Source organism: Podarcis vaucheri (genome assembly GCF_965113315.1).
Source record: "Podarcis vaucheri genome assembly, chromosome: 3".
In the NCBI taxonomy this organism is placed as follows: Eukaryota; Metazoa; Chordata; class Lepidosauria; order Squamata; family Lacertidae; genus Podarcis; species Podarcis vaucheri.
In genome coordinates this window covers 40,117,424-40,144,486 of record NC_138761.1, presented here as the reverse complement: position 1 = coordinate 40,144,486, position 27,063 = coordinate 40,117,424, and the positions used below count along the sequence as shown (strand labels likewise).

At 42.5% G+C, this 27,063-nt stretch overlaps 2 protein-coding genes across 8 annotated transcripts in view; one reads left to right on the top strand and one right to left on the bottom strand.

Moving 5' to 3' along the window:
• TMEM151B (transmembrane protein 151B) overlaps positions 1 to 9,306 on the top strand; it is a 28,217-nt gene extending 18,911 nt beyond the window's left edge. For all 3 annotated transcript variants that reach the window (XM_082216255.1, XM_082216253.1, XM_082216254.1), the window contains exon 3: positions 3,793 to 9,306. The gene's annotated coding sequence lies outside the window, so the exon portion shown is untranslated. The remainder of the gene's footprint in view (positions 1 to 3,792) is intronic.
• Positions 9,307 to 11,717: 2,411 nt separating this feature from the next.
• DRC5 (dynein regulatory complex subunit 5) lies at positions 11,718 to 26,772 on the bottom strand. Of its 5 annotated transcripts, XM_082217038.1 has the most exons (6): positions 26,590 to 26,772; positions 19,700 to 19,985; positions 18,294 to 18,862; positions 15,953 to 16,402; positions 14,139 to 14,204; positions 11,869 to 11,990 (listed from the first exon to the last, which is right to left on the bottom strand). In XM_082217038.1, the coding sequence occupies exons 2-5, from the start codon at positions 19,875 to 19,877 to the stop codon at positions 14,154 to 14,156; spliced, it is 1,248 nt and encodes a 415-aa protein (XP_082073164.1). In that variant the 5' UTR covers positions 19,878 to 19,985; positions 26,590 to 26,772; the 3' UTR covers positions 11,869 to 11,990; positions 14,139 to 14,153. The 5 variants fall into 5 exon arrangements, with proteins under 5 accessions (XP_082073160.1, XP_082073161.1, XP_082073162.1 ...); XM_082217034.1 differs by lacking the exon at positions 14,139 to 14,204 and having other exon boundaries at positions 11,718 to 11,990; XM_082217035.1 differs by lacking the exon at positions 14,139 to 14,204 and having other exon boundaries at positions 11,718 to 11,990; positions 26,605 to 26,772.
• Between the last annotated feature and the right edge of the window lie 291 nt (positions 26,773 to 27,063).

The window sequence follows — 27,063 nt, the reverse complement described above, 5'->3', positions numbered from 1 at the left end:
GCGTTCTATGAGTTGCTCCTCGAAGTCAAGTCGCAAGTGTATTAACAGTGTTAAGAAAAAGGAAACAAACTTGCAAAAAATGCAAGATGTTTTCGTCTTGCGAAGCAAGCCCATAGGGAAATTCGTCTTGTGAAGCAGCTCAAAAACTGCAAAACCCTTTCGGCTAGCGAGTTTTTCATCTTGCGAGGCATTCGTCTTGTGGGGCACCACTGTATATGTGAGAGTGAGAGAGATTCCTGAAACCTGCTTTCTTTCTGGTGGAAGAATGAGGCAATAGCAAGAGAAGTAACTTGTTATAATTCATATCCCTTAAGACAGGTGGCTCCAAGGCGTTTTGAGCCCCTTTGTAATGGGAAGACACTTTCACCCCCCCTAATTAATGGACAGTATAAGGAACCACTAAATAGTTTTCTGAGGTTCCTGGAACCATCCAAACCCTTGACAATACAAACAACACAATCCTATGCACAGTACCTGGGACTAAGCCTCATTACATTCAATGGGACTTCCTTCTGGGTAGACACATACAGGATTGCAGTGTTAGTCAAAGAACAGAAACATGCAAATGGATCCTTTTGCATTCCAGTGAGATTAAGTCCTGTCTATAGTAGGGCATTAGCAGGCAGATCAATTCCTTCTTCACTGGAGGAGAACAACTGTTCCTTTCATTTTCTACTCTGACATTATTTAGCATAAGAAAGATAGGCACTGATCTCCGAACTCTATCATGCTGAACTTGCTTTTAAAAATAGAGTTTTGCTCACATTCTGGCTTATTTGCATTTTGTGTTACATTACTTCATCTAGCAAATAAGGCCTCTGCACTTTTGAGTAATTTTGGTATAATATTGAAACACGTCACCCCAATTTCCACAAGCGGTGCAAGATTCCAGGGGTGCCAGATATACTTACCAGGGTCTGTGTTTCCTTTTGGACAAGGAGGCGCAGCGGAGACTGTAGTGCCCTTATAATATAGGATTAATTTGCACAAAACTTGAGTTTTCCGGAACTGTTATTTGAGCTGGATATTCTGTAAAAAAGGAAAGGGGAAGTGTGAGAGAAAACTGGCTGTTTCGAACACAGTTGCTTGCAGGGAAATCAAGGCTGGCGTCAGATGCAGGTCAGCACAAAGAAGCAGAGTCAGTTGTCAGTGAAGTTAACTCTTTATTCAAGGAAATGGCATACAATTCAGCAACACTTCCCTGTAGGTATTGGCCCCATAGAGCAGATGCCAGGACTGAAGGTCCCTGCATTCTACCCTTTCTAAGACTCCTCCTCTCCCGTATGTTTCCCAAGCAGTCTCAAACTGTGGCTGCCTACCTACCTCTGGCCTCTGTTCTTGGAGACCAGCAGGGAGGGGAGCTTGTCACAGCAGGAGAGGGAGATTCCTGGGATTCTTCAGCAGCCTCTTGCCCCCTCTCCTCTGCTTCAGCCTTGGAGTCTGAACTGCTCTGTCACTGGCTCTTCCTGCTCACTAAACCCTGTTGCCCCTTCGGCATCCAGCCCCTCCTTCCAATCATCTCCCTCTGACCTCTCCACCACCAATCCCCAGACTCTGAGCCATCCTCCTCTGGAACTTCCCTTGGGGGTTCCTTGGCGGGTGCCTCCCACTACGCCTCATTGTCCAGCCAGTCCTTGACACTGTGATGTCATTTAGGATCAGAATGCTAAAATACATGAATGTGGGATTTGGGGCTGAGCATGAAGATAACCTGTATCGAAGTCTACTGTTTGCATAAAGCAGCAGTTGTTATGTCTCTTGTGTGACCGTAAACATTATTTTTTGAAGAGTGTAGCATCTGGAATTGCCGGTCTCGCATTCATTCCACTTTAGAGTAATGTCTGATCTCCAGGTTATTTACGCCTGAGATGACAATTTATTTGGCAACAGGTTTGATGGCCTGATCTGCTCTTAGAGTGACAGCCTGTTCCCTCATATGTAACCTGAGTTCTCTCAGCTGCGTCTTAATCTCATTATTTCTCATTCATTGACCAAATAGCACAACTGACCCTGCTCCTCTGTTCAGCTTCTGGGTCTGGCAGTGCACAACTTTTCCTTGTCTTTCCAGACTTTCCCCCCCACCATACTGTGTTGGACCATCCTGAGCTAGAGGGCTACCAGCATTGGGAAGCTATTTAGGGGTCAGCAAACTTTTTCAGCAGGAGCCCGGTCCACTGTCCCTCAGACCTTTTGCTGGGCCGGACTATATTTTGAAAAAAAATACGAACGAATTCCTATGCCCCACAAATAACCCAGAGGTGCGTTTTAAATAAAAGCACACATTCTACTCATGTAAAAACAGACTGATTCGCGGACCATCCGCGGGCTGGATTTAGAAGACGATTGGGTTGGATCCGGCCCCTGGGCCTTAGTTTGCCTACCCATGAGTTACAGGCTCAGAGGTGTGAGGATTGGCCTGAGGGATGTCTCTTTTTTTAGAACTCTGGTGCACCACTTCAGTGCTTGTTAAGCCATATGGTACCCATACCCAGCTCATGTTCGCCTAATAGCCCATACAGAGGAATCCTGAAGTAATCTGCCCCAGGAAAGGATGCATAAGATCTTGCTTAACATTATACGGGCATTACTTCCTGTTACTTATTTATTTATTTGGGACTTCAATGCCAGACCAGGAGCACAGGATGATCTGCTGCGAGCGGCTTTTCTTGCATACAGTTGCAACATGGCTCAAAGTAACCCATGGTGCAACTAGACAACAAAGTACTGGGAGAACTCGTCATACAGATCTCCCCTTACTGTCGGGTAGCCGATGTCGTGCTCTCCAGATGTGGTTGGACTACAACTCCCATCAGCCCAATTCCGCATGACCAGCGGTGAGGGATGATGGAAGTTGTAGTCCAGCAACATCTAGTGGACATTTTGCTGACTGCCCCTCAGTGTAGTTGTCATGAGCATCACCCACCAATCTGGAAAAAAATGGACATTCAGAAGTTTGAATGTAGTCTTAGTTTTGTTGTTTAAAGAGGTGCGCGTGCATGCACGTGTAAGAGAGAAGTATATTCTTTTAATTTTTTGTTTTTCCTGTGCTGATTGCCTTGAATAATTTGATGTTAGGGCACTGAATTATCTATTGAAATTGTACAACTTGTGAGATAATAACCTCCACTATTACCACGAAAATGTGGCTTTTTCACAATGATGCAACTTTTTCAGTGTTCTTCACCTGATATCTTCACAGCACCTGCTACTGCGTTGCTTCATGTTGTAGATCTATGAAAAGCTTGCAAGACTGTCCTGAGTTCATGTTACCATGCCTAGTCCTAAATGCTGATGCAGAATGCATATTTGCTCATTTTTCACATGTGTTGAAAGTGATCTTTCATTGCAAGAAAGAAATGTGCTACTAGCATGGTTTTGTGACACAAAGAAGAACCCCTGTGAAACCAGGCCAGTTACAAAGGCACATACTATAGTATAAAAAGTGCAAAATAGTCTCTCCTTGCAGTTACAAGTGCCATGCAGCAAGCTTTTAATTGGTTACCATGTGTTTCCTGATGGTCTGTATCCTCTCCTGTAGCCTGATCCTATATATGCTTACTCAGAAGTAAGTACCACTGTGTTCAGTGGTGCCTACTCACAAGTAAGTGGACTTAGGGTTGCACCATTATTTATTTGTTTATTTCATAAAATTTATATACTGCTTGATTGTAGGGGGGAGGACTTCCCAAGTGGTTTACAGAAAAGAATAGTTGCAAAAAGCAATAATATACGTTGGAGATGCAATAATCTAATTCATCCTTCTGTTCTGTTTTTCCTTCTCCCACAATGGAGTCTGTGACCACACTATATGAAGAAAGGAGGTGTGCTGTGCCCATGAATTTAATCTTCCCAGTGCCATCAGAAAGAATACAGTTCTGAAGGTTTGAGGCATCTCTGAAAGATAGGTCTTCCTAGCCAAGATGTGGCTTTGCCACAATCCAAGATCTGAAACAAGTCACTGTTTCTCATAGCTTTCTCTTCTCTTCTTCTGCTCACATTGCCTGTGGAGTTGCATCATTAAGGAGTCCCACGGGGGGTGGGGGGTGGAATCTGCAATCAGTAACAGTTTCTTCTGACTAAATAACATTTAGCCACCTATACAACACTTCCAGGAACTGCTGAGGATCTGTGATCCCATGTTGCTTTCCGGTGGGTGCCACTTTTATCAAGCACATTTCTGTTGTAAGCACAACTTTCACATTTTTGCTTTGCCTGAAAAAGTTTGTTTTTTTTTAATGTCCACCCTAAGCATACGAGTAGAAATGCTCTTTCTGAATCAAATCACACATTCTTGGGACTCTGGTAATTTTGTGGATCACCCACTGTGATTTTATTTTTGTATACTGGTTTGTAAAATGAAGGGGAGGGGGAGGGAACCTACACGTACACTTGGAAAGTCATTTTTCATCAGTGCAAGATGTTTCTACCACAGTCATAGCTGCTCACTTAAGGGGGGGGGGAGAATATAGGTAGAATGTGTCCAGATGATTTAGTATCCATATCACTTACACGATTCAAATAATCCCTAGCGGCCCTGTCAGCTGATGGCTAATGAGGCCTGATGTTGGACGGCATCCCATTAATCAATCAAGGTAAAAAATGCTTATTTATTTATTTTAAAAAGCTGGCCTAGACGCACAAATGAGTCTCCGGAGGCAAGAGAAGCATATTCATAGGACCAGGTGATAAAAGGTGCATTCTGTCCCCTTTCAAAATACAGTAATACGAGATGATTTAGTGTTTTTCTTTTCTCTCTTGCTAAGCAACAATATTTCCCTGGTGCTGTGGGGGGAAATGCACAATGAGGTGCATGTGAATTATATAAAAGCTTTTCCACATCAGCCTTTCATGGTTCCACAACCAAAAGAATTAGGCAGATTGAAAAAGCTGCAACAAAACCCTCATAAAATATTTTAAGTTTAATGGAAAACGGCATTTGGAATGTTTTGTCCAGCTCCAATGAATTTGCAAGGTGTCAACAAAGCATAGCAATTTAAATTTGTTGTCTTGGAGGCATTTCATATGGATGTTGCAATGCAAAGTAGACATGCATGGCTGACATTTATTTTAGGAATTTGCAGAGGATAAAATGTCCTCAGACACACTGGATTAAAAAAACAAAACAAAACATCTTCTGCCTTGGTGCGAGTTCTGAGCCACCTATTTCTTTTACTGCATCTATTTGTTCCTGTGAACGGAAATGCTGCCTGTTGTTTTTGCTAAAGGTGCTGTGAGATCATTGCGGTTTGCACAAACAGAGGACGTTCTGCTGTTTTACATTCACCACAAACTGGGACAGCGCCATAACCATGAAGATAAAATATGTTTTATATGTTAGAGATCTGTAATGCTCTGGAGTCTAAAAATGGTAGAATAGTGTTTAACCTTCGCCAGAATCCAATACCAAAGCTTCCTTGCCGGATAAAATAATGTGCTCACTTATAGAAATTCAGTTTCTGGGTCATAATTCTAGAACAGCAACACAAATCATCAACCTGGTAGTAGAGGTCCAAACTAAAGAACTAGCTGCTAATCTGGTTTATTTGTTCTGATAACAGAACTTTGGGTTTGTTTGTAGATTTGATGCAGGCTGCGCACAGTTCTGATCATAACTACTCTTTCTGATTTAAATTGTCATCTCTATTGATTTCGTGTTTAACATCTCCATTAATTGTGTGTGTGTGTGTGTGTGTGTGTGTGTGTGTGTGTGTGTGTAAAACACATTTATATCCTGGTCTTTCTTCAAAGAGCCCAAGGTAGCAAAAATCAGCATACCCAATTTTGTCCTCACAACAACCCTGTTGTCCCACAGCCAAATGCAAAAATCTTTCTCTCTCAAAGAAATAACTCCTTTTCTTCCACTTCACCTTAATAACATTTCATTCATTTTCTAATTCATTTAAATGCCGAAGCAGCTTCTCCTCACTTAAACTTGTTGCCATGGAAATGACTGGCAGGTCTTTGCTGTCTGTAGGTGAACAGACAAACATAACAGGACACTTGTCTTCCTCGCCTCCCTATGACTGCTATCCTGTGTTACCTCCCTCCCTAGCAGGCAAGGCGTACAGAAAGGTGGGTCAATGCACACATATTTCAGCAGCAAAAATGTGTCAGACACAAGCACACACACACAGAGAGAGAGAGAGGTTGCAAGAAGCACCAGGACAGAATTGGAGGCCTCCCTTTATAATAAACAGAGTAGAGCAGCTGAGAGGAATAATAATTATGTGCAGAGCTTCTTAATGAAACCTCTCAGGCAAACTAACAGGTAGGATTGGATTAAAGTTGCTTAATGCGCCTGGACTGGTGCTCATACAATATTTTATCCCTTGGTCACTGTATCTTAAACTACCTGTTGTTACTTGGAATATACCAGCTGTTAAATAATATGGGGACAAGAAAATGAGCCTAACGTACAACTAGTATACAATTGGGAAATGGCCATAAAAACGTAATGCACCCAGAAACCCATTTAACATCACTAACTTTGCACCTCCCAAATCAGTGTCATTGCACTTAGAGAAAAAGCTAAGAGATAGAGCCATTGCGTGGGAAATGGCCCTTCTGTCATATGCATTCAGTTCAGAAAAGTGGAAGCCGAGTTTGTAATTTTATATGGAAACTACGTACATTTCAGACCACCTGAGTCATATGAAGACTTGCATTTTCTGCCCTATCTTCAGAGTTCAAAAGTCTGAAAAGGCTAACAAACAACTTTGTTAAGCTACACCTTGGAGACGAAGGATTGGCAGCTTGATAGCTCACCCTACCTTGGTTGCTTTGCTATACAGCACAGGTGGGCAATCCCCTGAAGCCCCTAAACCTTACTTTCTGTTGCTTCCAGTACTTCTTGAAGCTGCCCTATTCTGATTTGGAGTATCTTTCTACCTCTTTTTGTGTAGTTGCAGAACAATTGGAAGGAGTCATATCTGAAAAAAAATGAAGTTAGGCAGTTTTGTTTCACTTTTTCATGGCTGTATGGCTTGAGGAAAAGAATCCACCCTGGCTGCCTGAGAAATTGATTTCTGCCATGTGTGTGCAGTAGACTAAAATCAGAAAGGAATTACTCTTGTCCTCCAGAACAGTAGCTGTTGGGTGTTCTGGGTTAAAAAAATATAAATCCTCCACATACTTATTTGAGAATAACCCCATCAGCCCCAAAGGAACACAGGGAATTTAGTTTGATGTAGCTGTGATGAAAATTGAAGCAGAAGAGTCTTTATTCTGGATTGTTTTATCCAGAACTCTTTTGTCTCTGGTTCCCCCAGTACTAGCATGTGACTCCAACAGACTACCTCCAAGGAGATGCCGTCTCCAACAGTAACAAGATGACCCATCCCTGTTGTACACCATAAAATCAGTCTTGGCCAACTGGTCCCTCCAGATGTTTTGAACTACAACTCCCACCAACTCCAGCCAGCACTGCATGCTAGCTGTGACTAGTGGGAGTTGTAGTCCAAACCATCAGGAGAGCACTTGGTTGGCAAAGTCTGCCATGAACCATACATAGAAAAAAGCTAAGTATTGGGAAGAAAAGGAAGAATACCCATTCTAGCTAGCAGCTGACAATTAACTCTGATTTGTAACAATCACCTGGCTAGTTGGCCTATGTTTTCAGCATTTCTTGAGACTCGCAACATCTCGGGATCAGAAAAGCTCCCCCAAGCCTGGGGGGGATATGCATGTGTCAGCCATTTTGTTTTTCTCTGTTTGTTATAGAGCAGCCATTTATAGATAATGCTGAATAAGCTGGGAACAACTCGTAGGGCAGCAGCTTACAGATGTTACAATACTGGCCTGTGACACCCCATCAGTGTTGAGCTAGAGATTCACCAGAGCATAAAGCTTAAGAATGTTTTGGAGGTGTTTTAAGGTTTATCTGTTTCAGTTGGCTCTCAGGAGTTAGCACAAAGATGAGAGCCTTTAGCAGTATTTACTGAATGTCATATTGAATTATATTGTGGGTTTTTTAAATTCTCTTTTAAAATTCTGTATGCTTTTAAATTGGTACTCAACCTGAGCCTTCAAGGCTATAAATCTAAAGTATTCACAGCAGCACTGTAAAGTAGTTTTTTATTATTCCCATTTTTCAGATAGAGAAGCTCGGGCAGATAATTATTTCATTTATGTCTGCTAATGACTCAGTAGCTGAATAGCCTGAGAAGTCTCAAGACCACCCTCCAGTCACAGGACAAGTTTGTTGGAGGGAATTTAGGGAATTCTTTTGGTTAGTTATGTTTAAGCACCCATATGGAGCACTAACCTATTCAGCCATGTGACCTTATCTAGCTCAGAACATCACCAGGACAATTCAACATGCACTGCTTTTATTTGACATTTGTTGCACGTTTTAGAGCAGGCATCCCCAAACTCAGCCCTCCAGATCCCTGACCACTGGTTCTGTTAGCTAGGGATGATGGGAGTTGTAGTCCCAAAACATCTGGAGGACCAAGTTTGGGGGTGCCCGCTTTAGAGTCACAATTAAGAGTCAATTTTACTTTATCTTCTCTGCACTCTGTGGAGGCAGGCTGCTTTGCAGACATCATGCACATTCATTCTCAGATTAAAAACAACCCCAAAGAAACTGATCTCCAATAGATTGCAAGAAGCCGTGCTTACCATGATTGACTGATTTGGGATCTTGGGCCTCTTCCTGAGTGACTAAAAAGATCTCTTAATTCAAGTGTGCAATTTAATAAATTATTTTGTAACTTCAACAAGCCAGCCTGCCTCAGTTCAAGAACTAGGTGGTCAGTGGCGAATATCTGATGTTCTAGGTATGTCTCAGGGGGATATTTTATAGTTGCTGCCATGGGCATATTTCTCATGCTGCTGCAACTCCCTGTGGTTTAAACCACTGGAGCAATCCACTCATGGATTAGGAAGGGGGGAAACACAAGCTTGTAAAGACTATGGGGTGGTGGTGTTGACACCTCTAACACAGCTGCTGCTGCTGCCACCCAAGATAACCTCACACAAGTATCCTTTCTGATCTATTACGGCCAAAACATCAAGCAGCTAAAGCCCCTTTGGCCGAGGGGCACTGCAGGCAGCAGAGCCATGGATGGTGGACGTTTGTATCCATTGCCCACAATGAGCAACAGCGGAGATAAATCCAGTTCTGACAAAACTTTTCTGTGAGCACTGAGAACAGTTTTTACTTTTCAATATGTCCGTACGATCTAGTTCTGTTTGTCTCTCTCTATGTAAAACGGTATATCACAATGTTGCCTTTTTGTTGGAAATATCAAAAGTACAAAGATTGTAAACCAAATCGGTGTAATAAAAGTTCCAGATGATTCACGATGTCCGATGTGTGCCTGGCTGACTTTCTTCATAGAGTTTGTATAGACCCATCAAAAGAGAAGCCACTGTCTTCTGAAAGCCCACCCACCACATTCTGGTTACATATACTTAATCCTCTGCAGGGTTGATCTTGGGGGAGTCGATTGTGGACTGCATTGCGCAGCATGGATTAGCTAATACTGGTGACATCACACCCACCCTCTCCCTCCCCAGAACAGTTGAATTTTAAATATAAGCAGTTTTTTTAAACAAGGCAAGATTGAATACTTGGGAGAATTTTAGAAAAGGAAGGCATCAAGCACATTCCAGAGACATCAGTGAAAAAGCCCACCTATGTGCCAGCAAAAACACACTAATAATTACCGTAGGTCATGACAAGATTAATTAGGCTGCATTTGTCGGTTGATCTTAATGTGCTCACCAGCAATGGTGGGGAAGTTGGTGTTTCATGTAACCTGACCCAGAGTTTAGGGTTTTATATGTAAATAATGATCTTAAAACTTCTTCATGTTAAGCCATGTTTTGGATTAGTGTTGCATGTGAATAAGTGATAGTTGAGTTCTTCATATATAGAACAATTAAAAATGTGACACCATTGTCATTATGACTGGGCTTCTGGGTTAGTTAACAGGGCAAGGAGATTTCAAAGGCAACTTTTGCAAGCTTAGCATTACCTAGTAAGTGTTTTTAGAAAGTCACACAGGCCAATGGAACATACATAGGATTGTGCCTAACATCTTGAACTATTTGGCTATCCAAACAGCATTTCTGAGTTTATGAACAGCAACTGTGTTATGTAAAACAACCCTAAAGAAGTGAGGAAAGACAAGATGTGTAGCAAGGAAAACCATTCTGATGGCAATTGTTACTAGGGAAATACTGAGACATAGCAAGGACCTCAGATTATATAAGCAATAAAGCACCTAGTGGAATTTTAAGTGACTTCACTGCTGTGTGCTAACCTGGGGCAATAGCTAGAGAAAGCTTTTCTGATCCTGTCTTCAGAGAGAAGCTTGAAAAAGCAGGAGACTTTGGAGGTCAGATCAGGGATGTACCCTTTGATGCTAAAAATGAGAGTCTTCCCATTGCACATGACTTTGACTTTGGAGGGTGTTGCCTGCCCTCCCCCTGGCAATCATCACTTGACCCTATTACTGAGAATCTCCTCAGGAGAAGGAAAATAAGATAACAACTGCAAGAGACATAACTGGGTCTTAGAAAGTTTGGATGGCTAAATCCAAAAGCAAATTGCACCCAGGAAGCCATTTAAGTCACAGCAGATTCTGTCACTGGCCTCACATCAACCCACACTTTAGCAACAGCTAGCAACAGTAAGGCACATTTACAGTCACAAGATTTAGATGAGTTGCCCATTGGCTTAGGATGATGTGCTAACAGGCCACAAATATTTATACTACGTAATTGAACAGATGGAAAAAATACACTGCCCCTCCCCAGCATCTAAACTGGAACAAAACTCCAGAGGAACAATTACCAGTACACCTTGAGCACGGCTGTTTTGTGATACATCCACAATGCGCACACACCCTTTTGAAGTTTAGAAGTACAATTAATAGGTTTGCGTTCCTAATATACTCCTTGACCAATGGGGGAGGGGGACACTGATAATGTAGACTGGTGTGTGCCCTGGGGTATAAACCAGAGGATTGCAGGATGTGATCCTGCAATAAGTTTTGGGGCTTCTGTCAGGATTCAGCACCATCAGTTGCAGGGTCAAATGGACAGCTCCCTGCTTTCCCATGTTAATACCACGGCTTGGCCAGGCTGAGAGCACCACTAGACCGTGATGGCAGCAGAAGGCTGAACCTTAGTCATTTTTGGTCTGCTTGCTGTTTCTGCTATTGAGAAGACTTTTGCTTTGGGATCAGAAGGGGGAAAGAGGGTTGATGGGGTGGCAAAGAGAGGAAAAGTTTCATTCAAAGATTTACAAAAAATTCAGTGAATTATTAAACAAGAATCTTGTACCTGATGGATTTTGTTAGCTCTAGCTCACTTTCAACATACTCTGCCTTGCTTAACCTGCTTTTACAGTATTGTCATGTTCAGTTCCCAGAATGCCCTGTGAAAAATGATTTAAAAAGATTTAATCAATGATTAATAATCTAGCTCCATCAGGGTGTACTTTACAGAGTGGAAGTCCCTGCCTTTAGCAGCTTCCGATCTAAAATCTGACAAAGAGGAATAACAGAGCAAGAGGAGGAAGGAGTAAACAGGGAGGCCACGTGCTTTCCGTCACCCCTGCTAGGGTTCGGCCCAGGCTCAGGTGCAATATGACATGGGACCAAGGGACTTGTGCCACAGGCTTCATGGAAAGATGAAGAGGAGGAGGAAAGGAAGCCATGGCCAGCCAAGATCAAACACAGCTAAGAAGGAACTTCTGAGCACAATGCTTAGCAGATAATAAAATAGGCATTTAATCTAACATGGTGAAGACAAAAACACAGGAAATGCTAGCCTTGTTCGGGGTGTTTTTCTTCAACCGTATGTGGGACAGGTGCAGAGGGCGGGTGCTGCAGGCTTTTGAATCGGGCTAGTTCCTGGTTGGTCTTTATGGCCTGGTTAATGAGGTATTCACTCTCTTGGCCCACCTCTGCCAGCCTCAGGTCAAATTCTACCACTGTCTTGTTATCAGTCATGCCTTCCAGCAGCTGCTTCCCTCCATCCTGGAATCAATAAAAAGACTAGGCTGAAGGTCAAAAACACACATGCACACAAGCAACCCTCGGGTTTAAACCACATTGCCCCAAAGCACCTTGGCTGGTTTGCAACTAAGACCTAAAAATGTCTCGAGGAAGGGGCAAACATGCTTCCTTACATGCTATTTTTTATTTACAAAAAGAAAAGACAATGAAATCTTGTGGTGCCCGTAGACCAACAAAGTTATTATAGCATAAGTTTTCATGGGCTGAAGCCTATTTCATCAAACGTGTTAAGTGAAGTCTTAGTTGACAGGTATATAAAGGTATATTCAGAGGATGTCACTACTTGTGATTATAATGAAGTAGTGGCGGATTTATACTGGGCATCCACACATTATTCAACTTCAGTAGTTCTTCTGCAATGCTTGCCCAATATTATCACCTTATCACCATCTAGAGCGGCAAAAATCCCACCTGAACATTTGTGGTAGGAAAAGCTATCAGATTTTAGCAGGAAGCTATGGGACGTGGGCTGTTAGGCTGTTGAGCAGAAAATAACATAGCAAAATTGACTTGCAAGGTGGTGTGTTGTTTGATAAGATTGAGGTTTTTTGGGGGGGAGGGGGGCTTGTTTAATTTCATTGTACACAGGTTGTCCTGTGACAATAAAGGTATTATTATTATTTTGCAAATGAATAAGTATGACCAGCCCAAAACCTTTGCAAGTACAAGTGGTATTGAAAGTGTGATCAGGTCTAACTGCTCCCATAATATCATAAATACAAATTGTGAAGAACGCTCAATAAACAGCATGCCACTAGGAGGTCCTATAAACTGAAGAACTTTCAAAATAATAAATCATCCTGTACATAACATTTATTAAATGTATATACCACCCTTCATCCAAAGATTCAGAGCAACAAAACTGCTTCTGCCAGTGTGAAAACATTTCATATGCTGTGCACATATCAACAGTCCTCTAACGCTCTCTCCAGCACAGAGAATTGGCCAGCCTTTTATTAACCACTGCAAGACTCATAATAGCACAACATTGGAAAACAAAGCTTGCAATTCCATTCTATAACTGGATTAATAATGTGTGGGAAGTGGTTAACTCAGATCTCACAAGATGAAGACCTGTGAAAGGGACAATCGATTTTGGTGACATATGACTTCCCTTTTTTGCTTATGTTAATAAGCAGGGGAAATATTATTCTTCCCCCTCTCAAGAATGCCCATGGAGATGATATGTATCTTGATAACTATTGTGACCTATAAGCTGTATGACCTATAAACTGGGTGTAAATGTTCATACCAGAGTTCTTGTTTTTGATGGAATTGCTTCCTTGGGGTTGTTGTTTCATTGTCTAAAAGTTTAATAAAATTTCTATGGAGGGGGGCGGGAAAGAGTCCATCTTTTGAGCACTGAGTTACTGTAGCAACTCCTACTCTAAAATAGGGAGTGCTTGTAGAAATATATTTTAAAAACATAAAAGAATTGTCCAGTAGCAGTGACCAACTAAGTTTGTTCTTGGTATGAGCTTTTGTGTGCATGCACACTACTGAAGATAGAGAATGCTTGTGCAGTTAAGCTAGAAATTACTGTTTGACTGACTGACACACACACACACACACACACACACAAAGAGAGAGAGAGAGAGAGAGAGAGAGAGAGAGAGAGAGAGAGAGACAGAGACTGGTGTTTCCAACATGCTCCTTCAATAACTACCAGTCTGAGTTCATCATGCATAGGCAGGAGAAAGGGATGGCTGGCAGGAGGACAAACAGGGACAATGACCCTGGGGATAGCAGGAGCTTATGCATGGGAACAGATCACAGTGTGTGTGTGTTAGAAGAGTCCAAGCATGAGGACGGGGATGAGTTCCTTGTGTGGAGGTTGCCTCTGAAACCCTGCTGTGCTGAGATTCCGAGGTGCTTAGAATGCTTAGAATGTGTTGCACCCTCCTTCCCAGTTCCAGGCACTTGTCCCTTTAGCCCGAAACTGTGCCTCTTGGAGTAGAGAGGGATGCTCACCAAAGCAAGCAGATTTGTCAACCTCTCCTGTCACCTATTCATCAAGCTACTGCTGCTTATTGCCAAATGCTCACAGAATGGATGGTGTGTCACGCTCCCCGTTATGAAAGTGTCATTATGACAGTGACATCTTCCTACCTCCTCATTACCATGTCAAGAGATGATAAAGTGTTTGCTTAGGCAATTCGGTAAGATTTTGGCATCCTGGGGGAAAGAGACAAGAAGTCATTAACTCCCTCAACCTCTGAGGCATCTAAAAAAGCATGTGACAGACTCACAGGGAGCAGTATTGGCATGACAAGAACTAAAAGCAGGTGATAGTATCATGATAGATGCACCAGACAGATCTTAAAAGCATGTGATAAAAAGTAGAGATTTCTGAGCTGCGACATGGGCTGACATGTCTCTGGAGTGGCGTTCTGTTCTGTATCCTCTTGCCCCTTCTGCCCTGCCCCGTCCCAGTCTGGATTTTAAGAAAAAGTCATCACTCAATTAGATGAAGGACCCTACTCTTGCAGACACCCAGAATTTAGAATAATTTCTTGGGAAATCAATCATACCATCTTCAGAAATTGGAATATTGCCATTTCGTTTAAGCCCATTAGCTACCTGGAATCTGGCACAAACTAGGAAAAGATGGCAAAGCAGCTGGTATGCTATTTTCTGCAGCAACATTATATAGAAATGAACAGAAATACATACCTAACAGGTTGCATCAATCACCTGTTGCCACATTATCAAATTAAGAAAAGATGTGTAAAATGTAGTCACACATAATGCTGCAATGTAGAGTTCCTGAACACAATTTGAAACAGCCCATTCTGCAGCAGCTTTCTCTGCTGCTAAGCAGAGAAATAAGAACGTTCATCCTTCAGTGTAAGCTAGATATATATTCTGGGTCTATTGCTAGCAAACCACAGAAAGTATTTTAGGGGCCCCACAAGACATTACAGTGGTGCCTCGCAAGACGAAAAGAATCCGTTCTGTGATTCTCTTTGTCTAGCGGTTTTTTCGTCTTGCGAAGCAAGCCCATTAACGGATTAGCGCTATTAGCAGCTTTTAGCGGCTTATCTGCTGATCGGATCAGCTGATAAGCGGCTTAGCGGCTTAGAAAAAGGGGGGGAGGGAAAAAAACCAGCAGGAACTAGCAAGACATTGTCGTCTTGCGAAGCAAGCCCATAGGAAATTCGTTTTGCGAAGCACCTCCAAAACGGAAAACTCTTTCGTCTAGCGAGTTTTCCGTCTTGCGAGGCATTCGTCTTGCGGGGCACCACTGTATTGTACATTCATCACGATTTGTGCTCATCATACTATCAGGGTGGTTATGTGCAATCACACTTTCAATACCATTTGCACCTGCAAAAGTTTAAGGGTGGTTATACTGCTTTGGCTGCAGTCAGTGTGAACGAACGAAGGAAAATGTTTATTCGGCTTTACGCCCATCATAAAGCACAACACAACAAAACAAAACAAATAAAATAAACAAAACAGTGGCTGCTAGAATCCCTTCATTTTTTATACTACAAATGTTCCTACACACACACACACACACACACACACACTTTCAATTTGCTATAGTACAAAATCACATGGACTGTGCTACTTCGGTTTTGAGTTAAACACAAAACAAAATTCTGCAAATTAAAAACTAGCACGAGGAGGAGTGGATTAAGCTAGAAGCTCCCTGTGATGTGACCCTCTTCTGCTAGCAGGGAGTTTAATATTTTCAACCCCCACCTCATTCTCCTACACATGCAGGCCAGTCCAAGTCTATCCCAGCCAAAAATTCACTGTGGGATGACAAGCCACTATCTCCCAGCTTCAAAAGAAACATCATCTGACCTATTTTACAAGGTTGTAAGGATTACTTAAGATAATGCATGTAAAGCGCTTTGAACATTCTATACAAGTGCTATGTGCCCATCCCCCTTGTAGGAAAAGAGATTGCGTACTAGCCCAATGTGGTTGCAGGAGAGGTTGATGTGAGTCAGAGCCGTGTTCTGAGCAAGGACCTGAGAGAAAAGGGTGGCCGTTGGCTCTGACAACTCATTGCCACCCAAGTGAAGATTTGTCAGAGTGTCGTTAGCCAAGAGGGCGTGGCAAATGGCTTGGCCTCCCTCATCCTCAATGCAGTTGAGACGCAGATTGAGGGACGTCAGAACGGAATTCTTGGACAAGGCGTGAGCAATCGCCTGGGCTCCTTGAGCACGGATCCTGTTATCACAAAGGTTAAGGGTTACTATCTTGCTGCGGTTGATCAGTTTGCCAACAGCTCGTGCTCCCCGGTCTGCTATCAGATTGTGAGATAAGTTTAGTTCTGTTAACGAGGGGTGGTCTAATAGTTCATGGATCAGCACACGAGATTTTTCGTCATCCACTTTGCTTCGGGACAGTTTGAAGACCTGCAGCAGAAGAATAAGGTTACACGTTTTGATAAAGAAAAATATTTCAGACAATTTTTATTTTATTTGTGCCTCGAACCACTCAGTTTTCACTGAAAGGCAAGGGATTTGGACAGTTCATTGCCTTAGCTGTTTTTTTGAAAAAGTTCACATATCAGAAGCAATAAGTGTAACCTGTATTTCCCGTAAAAGGCTCTTAAACTGCTCTAACAATCTGGAACCACAAGGAGTTGTCTGAAAGGCTCCGTAGTTCAGACAGTAAGTCTGTGGTTAATTTTGCCTAATTTTCTCAGAAATATTGGAATTTAGAATCAAAGATTTCTCCATTGCCCCTAAGCAGGCTCAAGCTTTTATGTGATCTAAGCTGGCAGGTAGAGGGGTGGTTCAGTCATCAAGAGTGAGATACAACACAAGTCTTTCAAGTGTTGTAAGCCAATGGATAGCTTTTGTACACTACTGGGGGTGGTGTGAGGGTGCAGAGTTGAAAGGTCATTCCACCCATCGTCTTATTTTTTTTGAGGAACTGTAGGTCTCTAGCAACCAGTAGAGGCTATTGCTTACCTTGCTTCCTCATTTAACCCTCTTATGCAGATGTCTACATTATAAATATATTGGGGAGGAGCAGTTTGAAAAGGAACCTTAAGGCTGTTGTTTTAATGCAAGCCACATTAGGACCAAACTCAACAAGATGTGGGAGACCCACAATTGAATCTCTCTTCACTTGTTTTTTTCTCTCTTAAAGAGTTGCTAAAGAGGGCCACCCATGTTGGATTAGGCCTGTACCGCAGGAGGAGGAAGACCTAACTCTTTCCCCCAAGTAATTTTCCTGATCTAGACTGCCACTTGAGCGAGGGATTTTGATCAGAGAAAGATGCTGAAATATGTGGTTAAATGCCCCCTCTCCTGGCACTGTAGCTCCAGTCTGGAGGCTCTGTGGCTGCTTTTAAGTAAAATGGAAATGTCAAGAGATTAAATAGTGGGTCTCCCAAACCTTGCCTTATTTGGCCTTTTTTGGGGAAGGAGGGTTTCCAATTTAAATCCATGGGGCTTGAAGTTGAGATTTAAGAGCTTATTTACCAAGGCTTCATCTCACTGCTTTAATGTTTAAAGCTTTAGTACCATGTCATACTGTCCAACTTTTTAATTTCAAAAAACAGTTCACACGTCTTCCGGACCACGCTCCGGGGCAAGTCGCATGACCCACACTACAATTCCACCCCCTAAAAGCACTTTTTTTCAGCGCAAGAGCGCTGCCCCCCAAATGGCCACCGTGATCTCATACAAAAAAAGGGATGTCCCATTTTTTCCAGGACACTTGACAGGTGTGCCATGCAAGCAGGGTCAATCTTTGCACATCAACCTTGCACAGCTGGGACCAGGTGGGAAGAATCCATGTAGCTGACCCCATCTACACCAGCTGAAGCTAAGGAAGAGTGGCTCCCATCACTCAGTTGTAATGGCATCTAACTTCAATATAAGAGTGTTTGAGATTAGTATACAAGTATGGTGCAAAGGGGGCTCTCTGTGGCCATGGAAGTACAGTAAGCCTGCACCTTATGTACATTTGTGTGCATTCAGCTTTCCGTGCTTAGCAAAAAAAAAAAAGGTTTAAAAAATTAAAAAATGAGTGGAAAGGGGGCAGGCATTTGGGGAAAAAAGACTTTGGCAATCCCACCCGCCATTGAACCTAATGTGCTTTGACTAAATGCAATTTTGGCTTTAGGCACGATCCCCGGAATGTAACCTAAGTTGTGGGCCTACTGTACTGATGTCACGTAATGATTTGGACAAAATTATTCACTAAAGGTTTTAAATTGTCCTCTGACCCTTGGGAACCATCATTCTAGGTTCAGGGTTTCTAAAAAGTATAGAACTGTATATGGCAAGTTACTTTTAAAGTTGGACACTTCTTGACAGCATTGGCCAGGGAGCAGCAGTCCCGGTAGGTGAACTCAAAAAGATTCCACTCAAAATTCATGCCACAATCTTTAACGCCATAAGATAAGTGCAGCTCCTCTAGGTGACAGAGCGCTGGAGTGAGCATACTCATATCAAAATGGTCCATGGAAGGTTCATCCATTCCAGAATCACTTTCTGTATCAGAGGCTTCTTCATCTTCCTTCTTCTGATCTATTTTCACAGGTGGAAGGAACTGGTCGATATCTAGCTTCTTGACATATTCCTTGCAGAGTGGGATGACATCCAGGACCTGGTTGGGGTTAGTGGTGTCTGGAATGTAGAACTTCAAGATGTTCTCCAAGTGACGTTCAAAAAACATCCGCTTCCAGCTGTTTCCATAACGGGACACGTCACAAACTGCCCATCTCGCAATGCAACATCGTTTCCAATAACCTTCATCACTAATCAGGTTGGCAGTCACAGTAAGGGGCAGACTTGTGGAGACTTTGTCCAGCACCTTCCTTTGGTGATCAGGAAGGAGGCTATTCAAAATAGGATTACCTGGTTGGAAAGAAGAGGAGTGAGCCTTTTGGAATGTGGTGTCTGTTTGCTGCTTTTTATAGCTTTTTATAGAAGATCTATTTGCTAGGTTTAGATAGATTATTTGTTTGTCTGTTTGATTTTTAAATTATCCTCCCCAAAGCAAGTTACAGTAACCAATAAAACAACAGAATATGCATCTCAATTATTACAAAAGAATAAGAAAAAACAGCAACACTAAAAAACTCAAACAACAGCAGTAAATAAAACATGCAGATAACCTTTTAGCATTAGAATAGCACCAGCAGATTAAACAATTATTCAGACATAGCATCATATGCTGAAAGCAACACACATTTGAGTTTGTACAAGTTTAGCAGCGCTTCCACTAAATAATCTTGAGAGGAGTAATTTGCTGAGGATGCTAAGAATTCCATTAGGAAGACCAAGCCCTACTCCCAGAACAATAATTTCCAGGATTCCCTAGGAACAAATGAAAGTTTTGTGTTATACTGTAGACTACAATGCTTCAAAACAAGGCAAAAATAAAGGTATTGACTGGTTATCAAGAATCAGCAGCAGGAATGACTTGGTCTAGAGCAGCCAAAGTGGTACCCTCCAAAAGTTGTTTAGGACTACAGTTCCCATCAACTACATGGTCAGGAAGAAAGGGAGTTGTGATGGACGGCACCACATTAGCTACCCTTGGTCTATGGAATAATTCCCTTGCATTTTTAAAGAGCCATTCCACTTAGTTTCATTTTTAAAAACTCAGTCCTCAATTGCATGTATAATTGCAACCTGTGATTTAAAGGTTCATTCTCAGCAAGAGAAACCAGAGGAGGAGAAATTACTTACTTTCAAAGTTGTTGATTATGTGCTGTATGCAGAGCTCTGTGAGCTGTGGCACTATAGCTAGACTCCACTCAGGATCCTCAGCTATAATCCGCCGCATTCGCCGAGGGTTAGCTGCTGGGTTTCTGGTACGGCTTGGGGGAGGGACTGCATTGGGGTCTGCAGCAACTGGCTCCTGCATCTTGAAGTGCTGGGGTAAAACCTCTCTCTCTCTTCTCTCTCTCCCTCTCTTAGAATGGTTTGAAAGTTCTGCGCAAACTGGAACACTAAAGTTCAGGAGCCATTCCTCCTAGAAAAATCCAGAAGTCAGTACCACTCACTGATGCTAATAAAATATTTGATTTGGTGCATTATACTACAAGTGTAGGGAGGAAGAAGTTCCTTACAACTGCATTATTTAAATTTCTGATGTAGTCCAATCAATTATTAGCTCCACCAATGCACATAACAAAACAAGGAAGGGAGACAGACTGTTTCACTGGACCAAGTTCTGAGAATATAAGAACATTTAATAACTGGAAGTTGTTTACATCAGAAGTTTGTTTCACCTTTTCCAGAGCTATTAAATGTCTCCTAAGATGAAGCAATTATATGAAGTGAGTCATACGCAAATTGGATTTATAAGCACACTGAAGTGGTGGTTTCACATCAAAATGCAGCAGGGTGTCAGTGCAGGGGGCTCACATGATGTAAAAATATATTTATACATTAAAAAAAACCCAACCAAGCACAGAAGAGAATCTGGCAGTCTCCTTCTCCTTTCTCTGAACTAGTCTAATTTCACACGCCAATCGCACCTGCAGTACCCATATTTCTTAAGGATCATGCAGACAACATATTTGCAGTTCATCCATTCCACATCCTAGGAGTTGAAGTGCCAAAACAGAGGCACAACACAATAGCAAAGTATAGTCTGCACATTTTGACTGGAGGGGATAGCTCTGAAGCAAGGGGATAACTGGAACTTGCTCCCCCAACTCTCTTTTAAAAAATAAGACTAGAAATGCATGCCATCACAGAACAGAGCTCAGGGCCTCCAAAGAACTGGATCGGTGGTGGGGAAGCTGTGGCCATCCAGATGTTGTTGGATTACAACTTGCCCCCGATCATTAGCTGTGCTAGCTGAGGCAGGTGGGAATTTTAGTCCAGAAACATCTGGAAGTCCAAATGTTTCCCCCTGCTGAGCTAAATAAGCTTACAATTATATTTTAACATGGAAACCATTATAGAAGTGGGCAATCCTGCAGGTCCTTACTGAGATTTTTCATTAAAATGCTAGGTGAATACTGTGGCATAATGGGGGAATGCTCAGCCTCTTAATCTCTTCCAGGTTTAAAATTTGAGCGTTCTCTCATTTTACCAAAGTGCTCATCTAGGCTTTTAAAGAAAACATGTTAAAAAAGGCTGGAACTAAAAAAAACCCATACAATAAGCAGTAACAGTGCATCTCTACCCAGGAGTAAATCCCATTAAGCTCAATGAAGACGGCACAGAAGTTGGATAGGATGTGTGAATTGAGAGTGGAAAATGTTCATGTGCACAAGACGTCCTCGTAACCTTCTACAAAGACACCTGCAGTTGTGCAGAAACTAGTGCCCCAATCCGGCACACTTCTGCTGAGAAGTGCTTTGATCTTATACACTACCTTCCCATTACAAAGAGAGAGAGAAGCCAGTGCCACGGCAGAGATCAAGCTCATTATTTCCTTCCTGTTCATGAAGCTGCTCCATTTTGCTTTCAAGCACACATAAGAAGCAGCCTTTGGTGTGTGAAAGCCCTGGTGCCTTTGAAACCTTTGCAATGGGCAATTTTTCAACCCCCAAACTGTCTGGGGTAGTGCTGATAAAAACAACCTGCTAAATCACAAGAGCAGACCTCTACAAACCCTTTGAAGAATGCAAGGGGGCAAAGCCAAGTTATTCATGTTGTGTTACTGATAATGTGTCTGCAAAGGCTTCTCAGATAGTAGCAGCAAGCAGCAGGTAACAGAGCAAAGCAGAGAACACGGAAATGAAGGGCAGGGAGAGGCCAGGTCAAATGGATACTTAGGTGTCTACAGAAATTGTGAGACAATGCTGCCCGAGGGCCAAATGACATGGAATAATATCCACTGGAGACCAGCTAATCCTAGCGGGGGTGGAAAATCAGCTATTGTGGAGCAATCTTGCAGGCAACTAAGATTCTTAACCCCAAAAGCCACACAGAAACCTCATAACTGTGGTTTCTGCTCTCTGTGATTCTTTCTTCCTGCGTGAAGCCAGCCCAGCGCTGCTCCTCAGTCAGAGATCCGTAGGGCTTCTGCAGATCTGACTGCTGTGACCAGAACCATCTTGTCACTCCAATCTTCATCAATCCCAGAATATGGAAGAGAGAAAACAGTTGGCAATTGCAAGAACAACCCCCTGGGGTCACGAAGCACGAAAACTCAAAAGCTTTCTGCACTTCCCAAACAGTCCAAATATTACTGGACAATAGTAAAAGAACCACTGTGCAACTGTAGCTTCTTCCAAGAGGCAGGCATGGACATGAGTTTATTTCTGTAAAACACCATGAACTGCATAAACGATTAATAATGAGCAGGATTCTAAAAAAAATATTGGGAACAACTGTGAATTTAATTGTCAAAATATGCACATTCAAAATTGTATTAAAAAAATAAAACATCTCATGATAAAATATTCCATAAAGCAAGACAGCAGCTGTAGGTGAATTTCAACTAAATCTCTACTGACTTTTAAAAAAGGAGCCTGCAAGTGCAGAACAGTTCATTAAAACCTCTAATGCCAGTTGTAGCTCATAAAGCCTATGGCTTGAATCCAAAGAGCCACTTTATGCAGGAAAAGCATTTCCACACATGGTCAGGGAAGTATCATTTCTATTTCCGACTGTTCTGAGGAGTACTTCTGAAATTCCCCCGAGTTTTAGGAACAGCTTAAAGGCAGCATGGAGGGCTGCTTTTAAAGAGAGAGGCTCCATCCAAAAGAAGTGCTGCTCTGTAGGCAGTTTACCACACATCCCTTTAGTTTACATGTCCTGAAACTCTTCTAAATTTTGTGATTATCTGCTGCAAAGTGTGATGCTTTGTTGCAAAATTCCCACGGAGTCTTATTGCTGGTGACCAAATGGCAAGCTTTGAGATTTCATGAGAAGAGAAGACTCCCTGGAAAAGACCCTGGTGTTGGGAAAGATGGAGGGCACAAGGAGAAGGGGACGACAGAGGACGAGATGCTTGGACAGTGTTATTGAAGCTACCAGCATGAGTTTGACCAAACTGCGGGAGGCAGTGGAAGATAGGAGTGCCTGGCGTCCTCTGGTCCATGGGGTCATGAAGAGTCAGACAAGACTAAACAACTAAACAACAACAACAACAAAAATGGGAAGCTTTAGGATCCAGCAGTCATCGCCTAGATTTCTTTCCTTTTGTACACAATTCCACTATTCTAGGGCTATCCAAAAATCACTAGTAGCCTTAGTATAGCCAAAATAAAGCCTGGGTTTAAGATTACAGTAGTGCCTCGCAAGACGAAATTAATCCGTTCCGCGAGTCTCTTTGTCTTGCGGTTTTTTTGTCTTGCGAAGCACGGCTATTAGCGGCTTAGCGGCTATTAACGGCTTAGCGGCTTTAAGAAAAAGGAAACAAACTCGCAAGAACTCGCAATACGTTTCGTCTTGCGAAGCAAGCCCATAGGGAAATTCGTCTTGTGGAATGACTCAAAAAACGGAAAACTCTTTCGTCTTGCGCGTTTTTCGTCTTGTGAGGCATTCGTCTTGCGAGATACCACTGTATTTACAATTCAAATCTCAATTAGAAGTGTGACACCACACCATGTTCTTACAATCCACATGACAGGCATGGCACATACACTTGTCCTAAGCTAATCCACCTAAAGCCTGCTACCAACAGTGGCACCACATCTCCTTACAGGAAAAGGGGGCCGTTCAATTTCCTCCTCATACAAATCAAATGGCATCAATTTAGCATCCAACTATTTAGCGTCAACCTGTGCTAGAAAACTTATTTGGCTGCAACAAATTCCAGTAGGGGAGCCATGTTAACCCGTCTTGTGGCACCTTAAAGACCCACAGATTTATTACGGCATGAGTTTTTGTGGACTACAGTGAGTTGTGATTCTGCAGTTTCAATTGCAGCCTGCCTTTGAAAGGGCTGGGAGACTGAAATGGGAAACCACCAAATTACCATTAATCACATGTGGACTGAATACACTGCAAACTGAAAAAGGCAAGTGTTCATAGTTTTGGCAGAAAGTAGGGCTCTTCCCATCCTACGTACAGTAGTGCAAGCTCATTTGGCAATCAGGATTAATAATGTTTTATACCTTGGGGGCTTGTTTTTATTTAGGATTTAAAAAAAATATTAATTGGATAATGCTGTTTGCAATTTCATTGTTTTATGTTAACCACTTAGAGATGTTTACTTTATTAAGTAGTATATCTGGTTTTATAGACACATAAATAAAATAGACTGCTTATAGTTCTAGTAAATAAATAAAACTTTGCTGACTCTACCTATTGCCAGTAATTTCTCCACTAGAAGCTGTTTTCTATTGTAGTCATGAGCTGTGTACACTGTATTATGAAGGGATTGCAATGTTCTAGGAAAATGAGGCAGAAACCCCAACACAGTGTTCAAACTTACTTTTTGCTTTTACAAAGCATGTGTGTTTCACTCACTCCACATTCAGTGTCATTACAAATATAGCAGAGTAAGGTTGCTATGGTGTGATGCAGATTCCACAAGGTGTCTGAATTAACTCTGTGATCAAATGCCTGGGGAGTTGTAAGGTGCTAGGTCTTGCAGTGAGTCATTTATCACACTGAATCAATTTACAGGATCTCCTGACCGCAGCAATCACATATCACCATGGCTGTTCTATACTTCATTTTCTTATTTTGTCAGTACAGACATATATTCCCCTGTACTGCTTTGGGTTCACATTCATATATTCATGGATGATTAGATAACTTTCTACCAAGTTACCACATGTATGTGACCACTTAGTAAACAGATTATATTGCCCTGCCAAAGTACAAACAGGTAGTTTATGCCCCCTCCTCCAGTTTTTTCAGCTTTCCACTTCCAGTATGGAAATGTAAAGTTCTCATTTTTCACAGCACAGTATAGATTACTAGCATACCAAGTGGTTATACGCTCACTGTGATATGCTATTATTTGATAAATAGCCTTTCTTATTCACTCATCATCTCAGATTAAATGAACATTGGCTGAAAACATAACTGCTCCCATAAATGGCACACTGCCATATAATATATGTAGTCTCCTTTCTTGACATTTTGCATTAAACAGCATGTTAAGATGCAGTTAATTAGAAGATAGCATATAAATGTATATGTAACTTTCCACCCACGTTGTGCCTATATCAAGTGCATTGCAAAAGTACTGCTAAAAGAGATGCAACAAAATGCCAAAATGTAGTCAATTTCCAATCTATACAATTTGCACAAGGATGTATAAGCCATAGATTTAATCATAGAAGAAAAAACATCACTGACTTTCTTCCATGTCCTTAAGTACTTCATTCAATTTCTTTATTTTAAGCTGCTTTTTAATAGTCAAGCCCTTTCAATTCAACTTTCTTTTAATTTAAGAAATAAAACCTACTTACTGGGAAAGATTTTCTGCTTTTAGATGCAACACAAAGTCCACTGAAATGAACATTATATAAACCTTGCCTTCTAATAGTGCAGTACTGAGTAGATGCAACACCCACTCAACAATTGCAGAGGGTTGGGCTAGATGACCCTCGTGGTCGCTTCCAACTCTACAATTCTACAGTTCTATGCAAGCAATGCTCCAATTACAGGAGAAGGTGCTCTATTTTTCATGATGTTTTTAGAAGCCTGGGAGGGGCTTGTCTAAATTGCGGGGCAGTCCATGGGAGGTGTCTTGTCATTAAAAGCTCCCCATCTCTCTTTCCCCATAATTCAAGCACTAAATACAAATATTGTGAAAGAGAAAGGGATTAAAATCCACTAATCAATAGCTTTGCACCATTTGCTATTCTCCAAAAGCTCTCAGTATTTCTTCACACGTACACAGTTACTTTAGCCATATTTTAAATGTTTACTGAAAAAGCTCCCCCCACCCCTTTTGCATTCCCAATATGAATTCTAGTTTGCAGTCCTTAGAAACAACAGATCACTTGGAAATACTTTTAGTTACCCCTAAACCACCCCAAACTTCAAGGATGGCAAAAGGGTGAGCTTTCTCCTGGTCTCTCAGTGTGTGTCTGTGGAATGGATAAAGTGAGTTTTCCAAATTCACCGTAACTGTACAAAAAGGGAACCACCAGCCTTTGGCACCTAACCCAGAGTAATTAGAAGGCCAAGATCTCACATTTATGACAGCAGAACTGCCTGCCTCTTACTTTAAAGGAACCCTGTTCTTTCCTCCGTATTATAGCCTGTGAAAATACACACACAGAGAGAGAGAGAATCATAGAATTATATAGTTGGAATATATATCAAAAGAGAGGTGGCAGCAGGAGTGCTGGGGAAAGGGCTTAGGGGTTGCCTTCATCCTCGTTCTTCCAATTGCTTTGTGGGGTCCCCTACCTGCTGAGCTAGTGTGGCGTAGCCTGACTAGGACCTACAAGACCAGAGTTCAAATCCCCACTTAGGCAAGAAGCTCACTGGGTGACCTTGGGCCAGTCACTGCCTCTCAGCCTATAAGCTACCTCGCAGAGCTGTTGTGGGGATTCAGTGAGGAGGGGGAGTCATAGCAGCTTAGAATTGTAGAGCTGGAAGGGGGGACCCCAAGGGTCATTTAGCCATGCAGGGAGAAACATGCACACCACCTTGACTTCCTTGGAGGGAAAAGGTGGTGCACAGATGCGATAAATCAATAAACAAACCAATAAATCTTCGACCTGTTGTTCCCCTTTCACGGATGGCCCCTCTGCACCCCGAGTGCTACCTTCACATTTTGCTAACCCGGAAGTCTCGAGGGTCCCTCTTCTCCCCTTTCCCGACTGGTCCCAGCACACGCCCGTCTCTCGGGCCGCGCTATCCCACTTGCCTGCTTAGTCCTCGGGGGTGGGGGGTGGGCGGTTGCTAGGGAAACGAAGCGTTGCCAAGGGCCGGCGCTAGAGATGCAAGCTCAGCCCCGCCCCGCCAGGGGCTTTTAGCGCAGCCTCCAATCAGCATGCGGGAGCCGCCCATTCCCAGGGGCGGGGCTTAGGACTGCGTTGTCCCCTTTGCGTTTGAAACAAAAATCGTCAGGGCGACGTACGTCCCTCCCCGCCCAAATAATGGGTACCTCCCGCCTTCAGAACTGGAGGCTGCGCTAAGGGGAGTGAGAGGCGCTGGTAAAAACAGCGCGCGCGGTT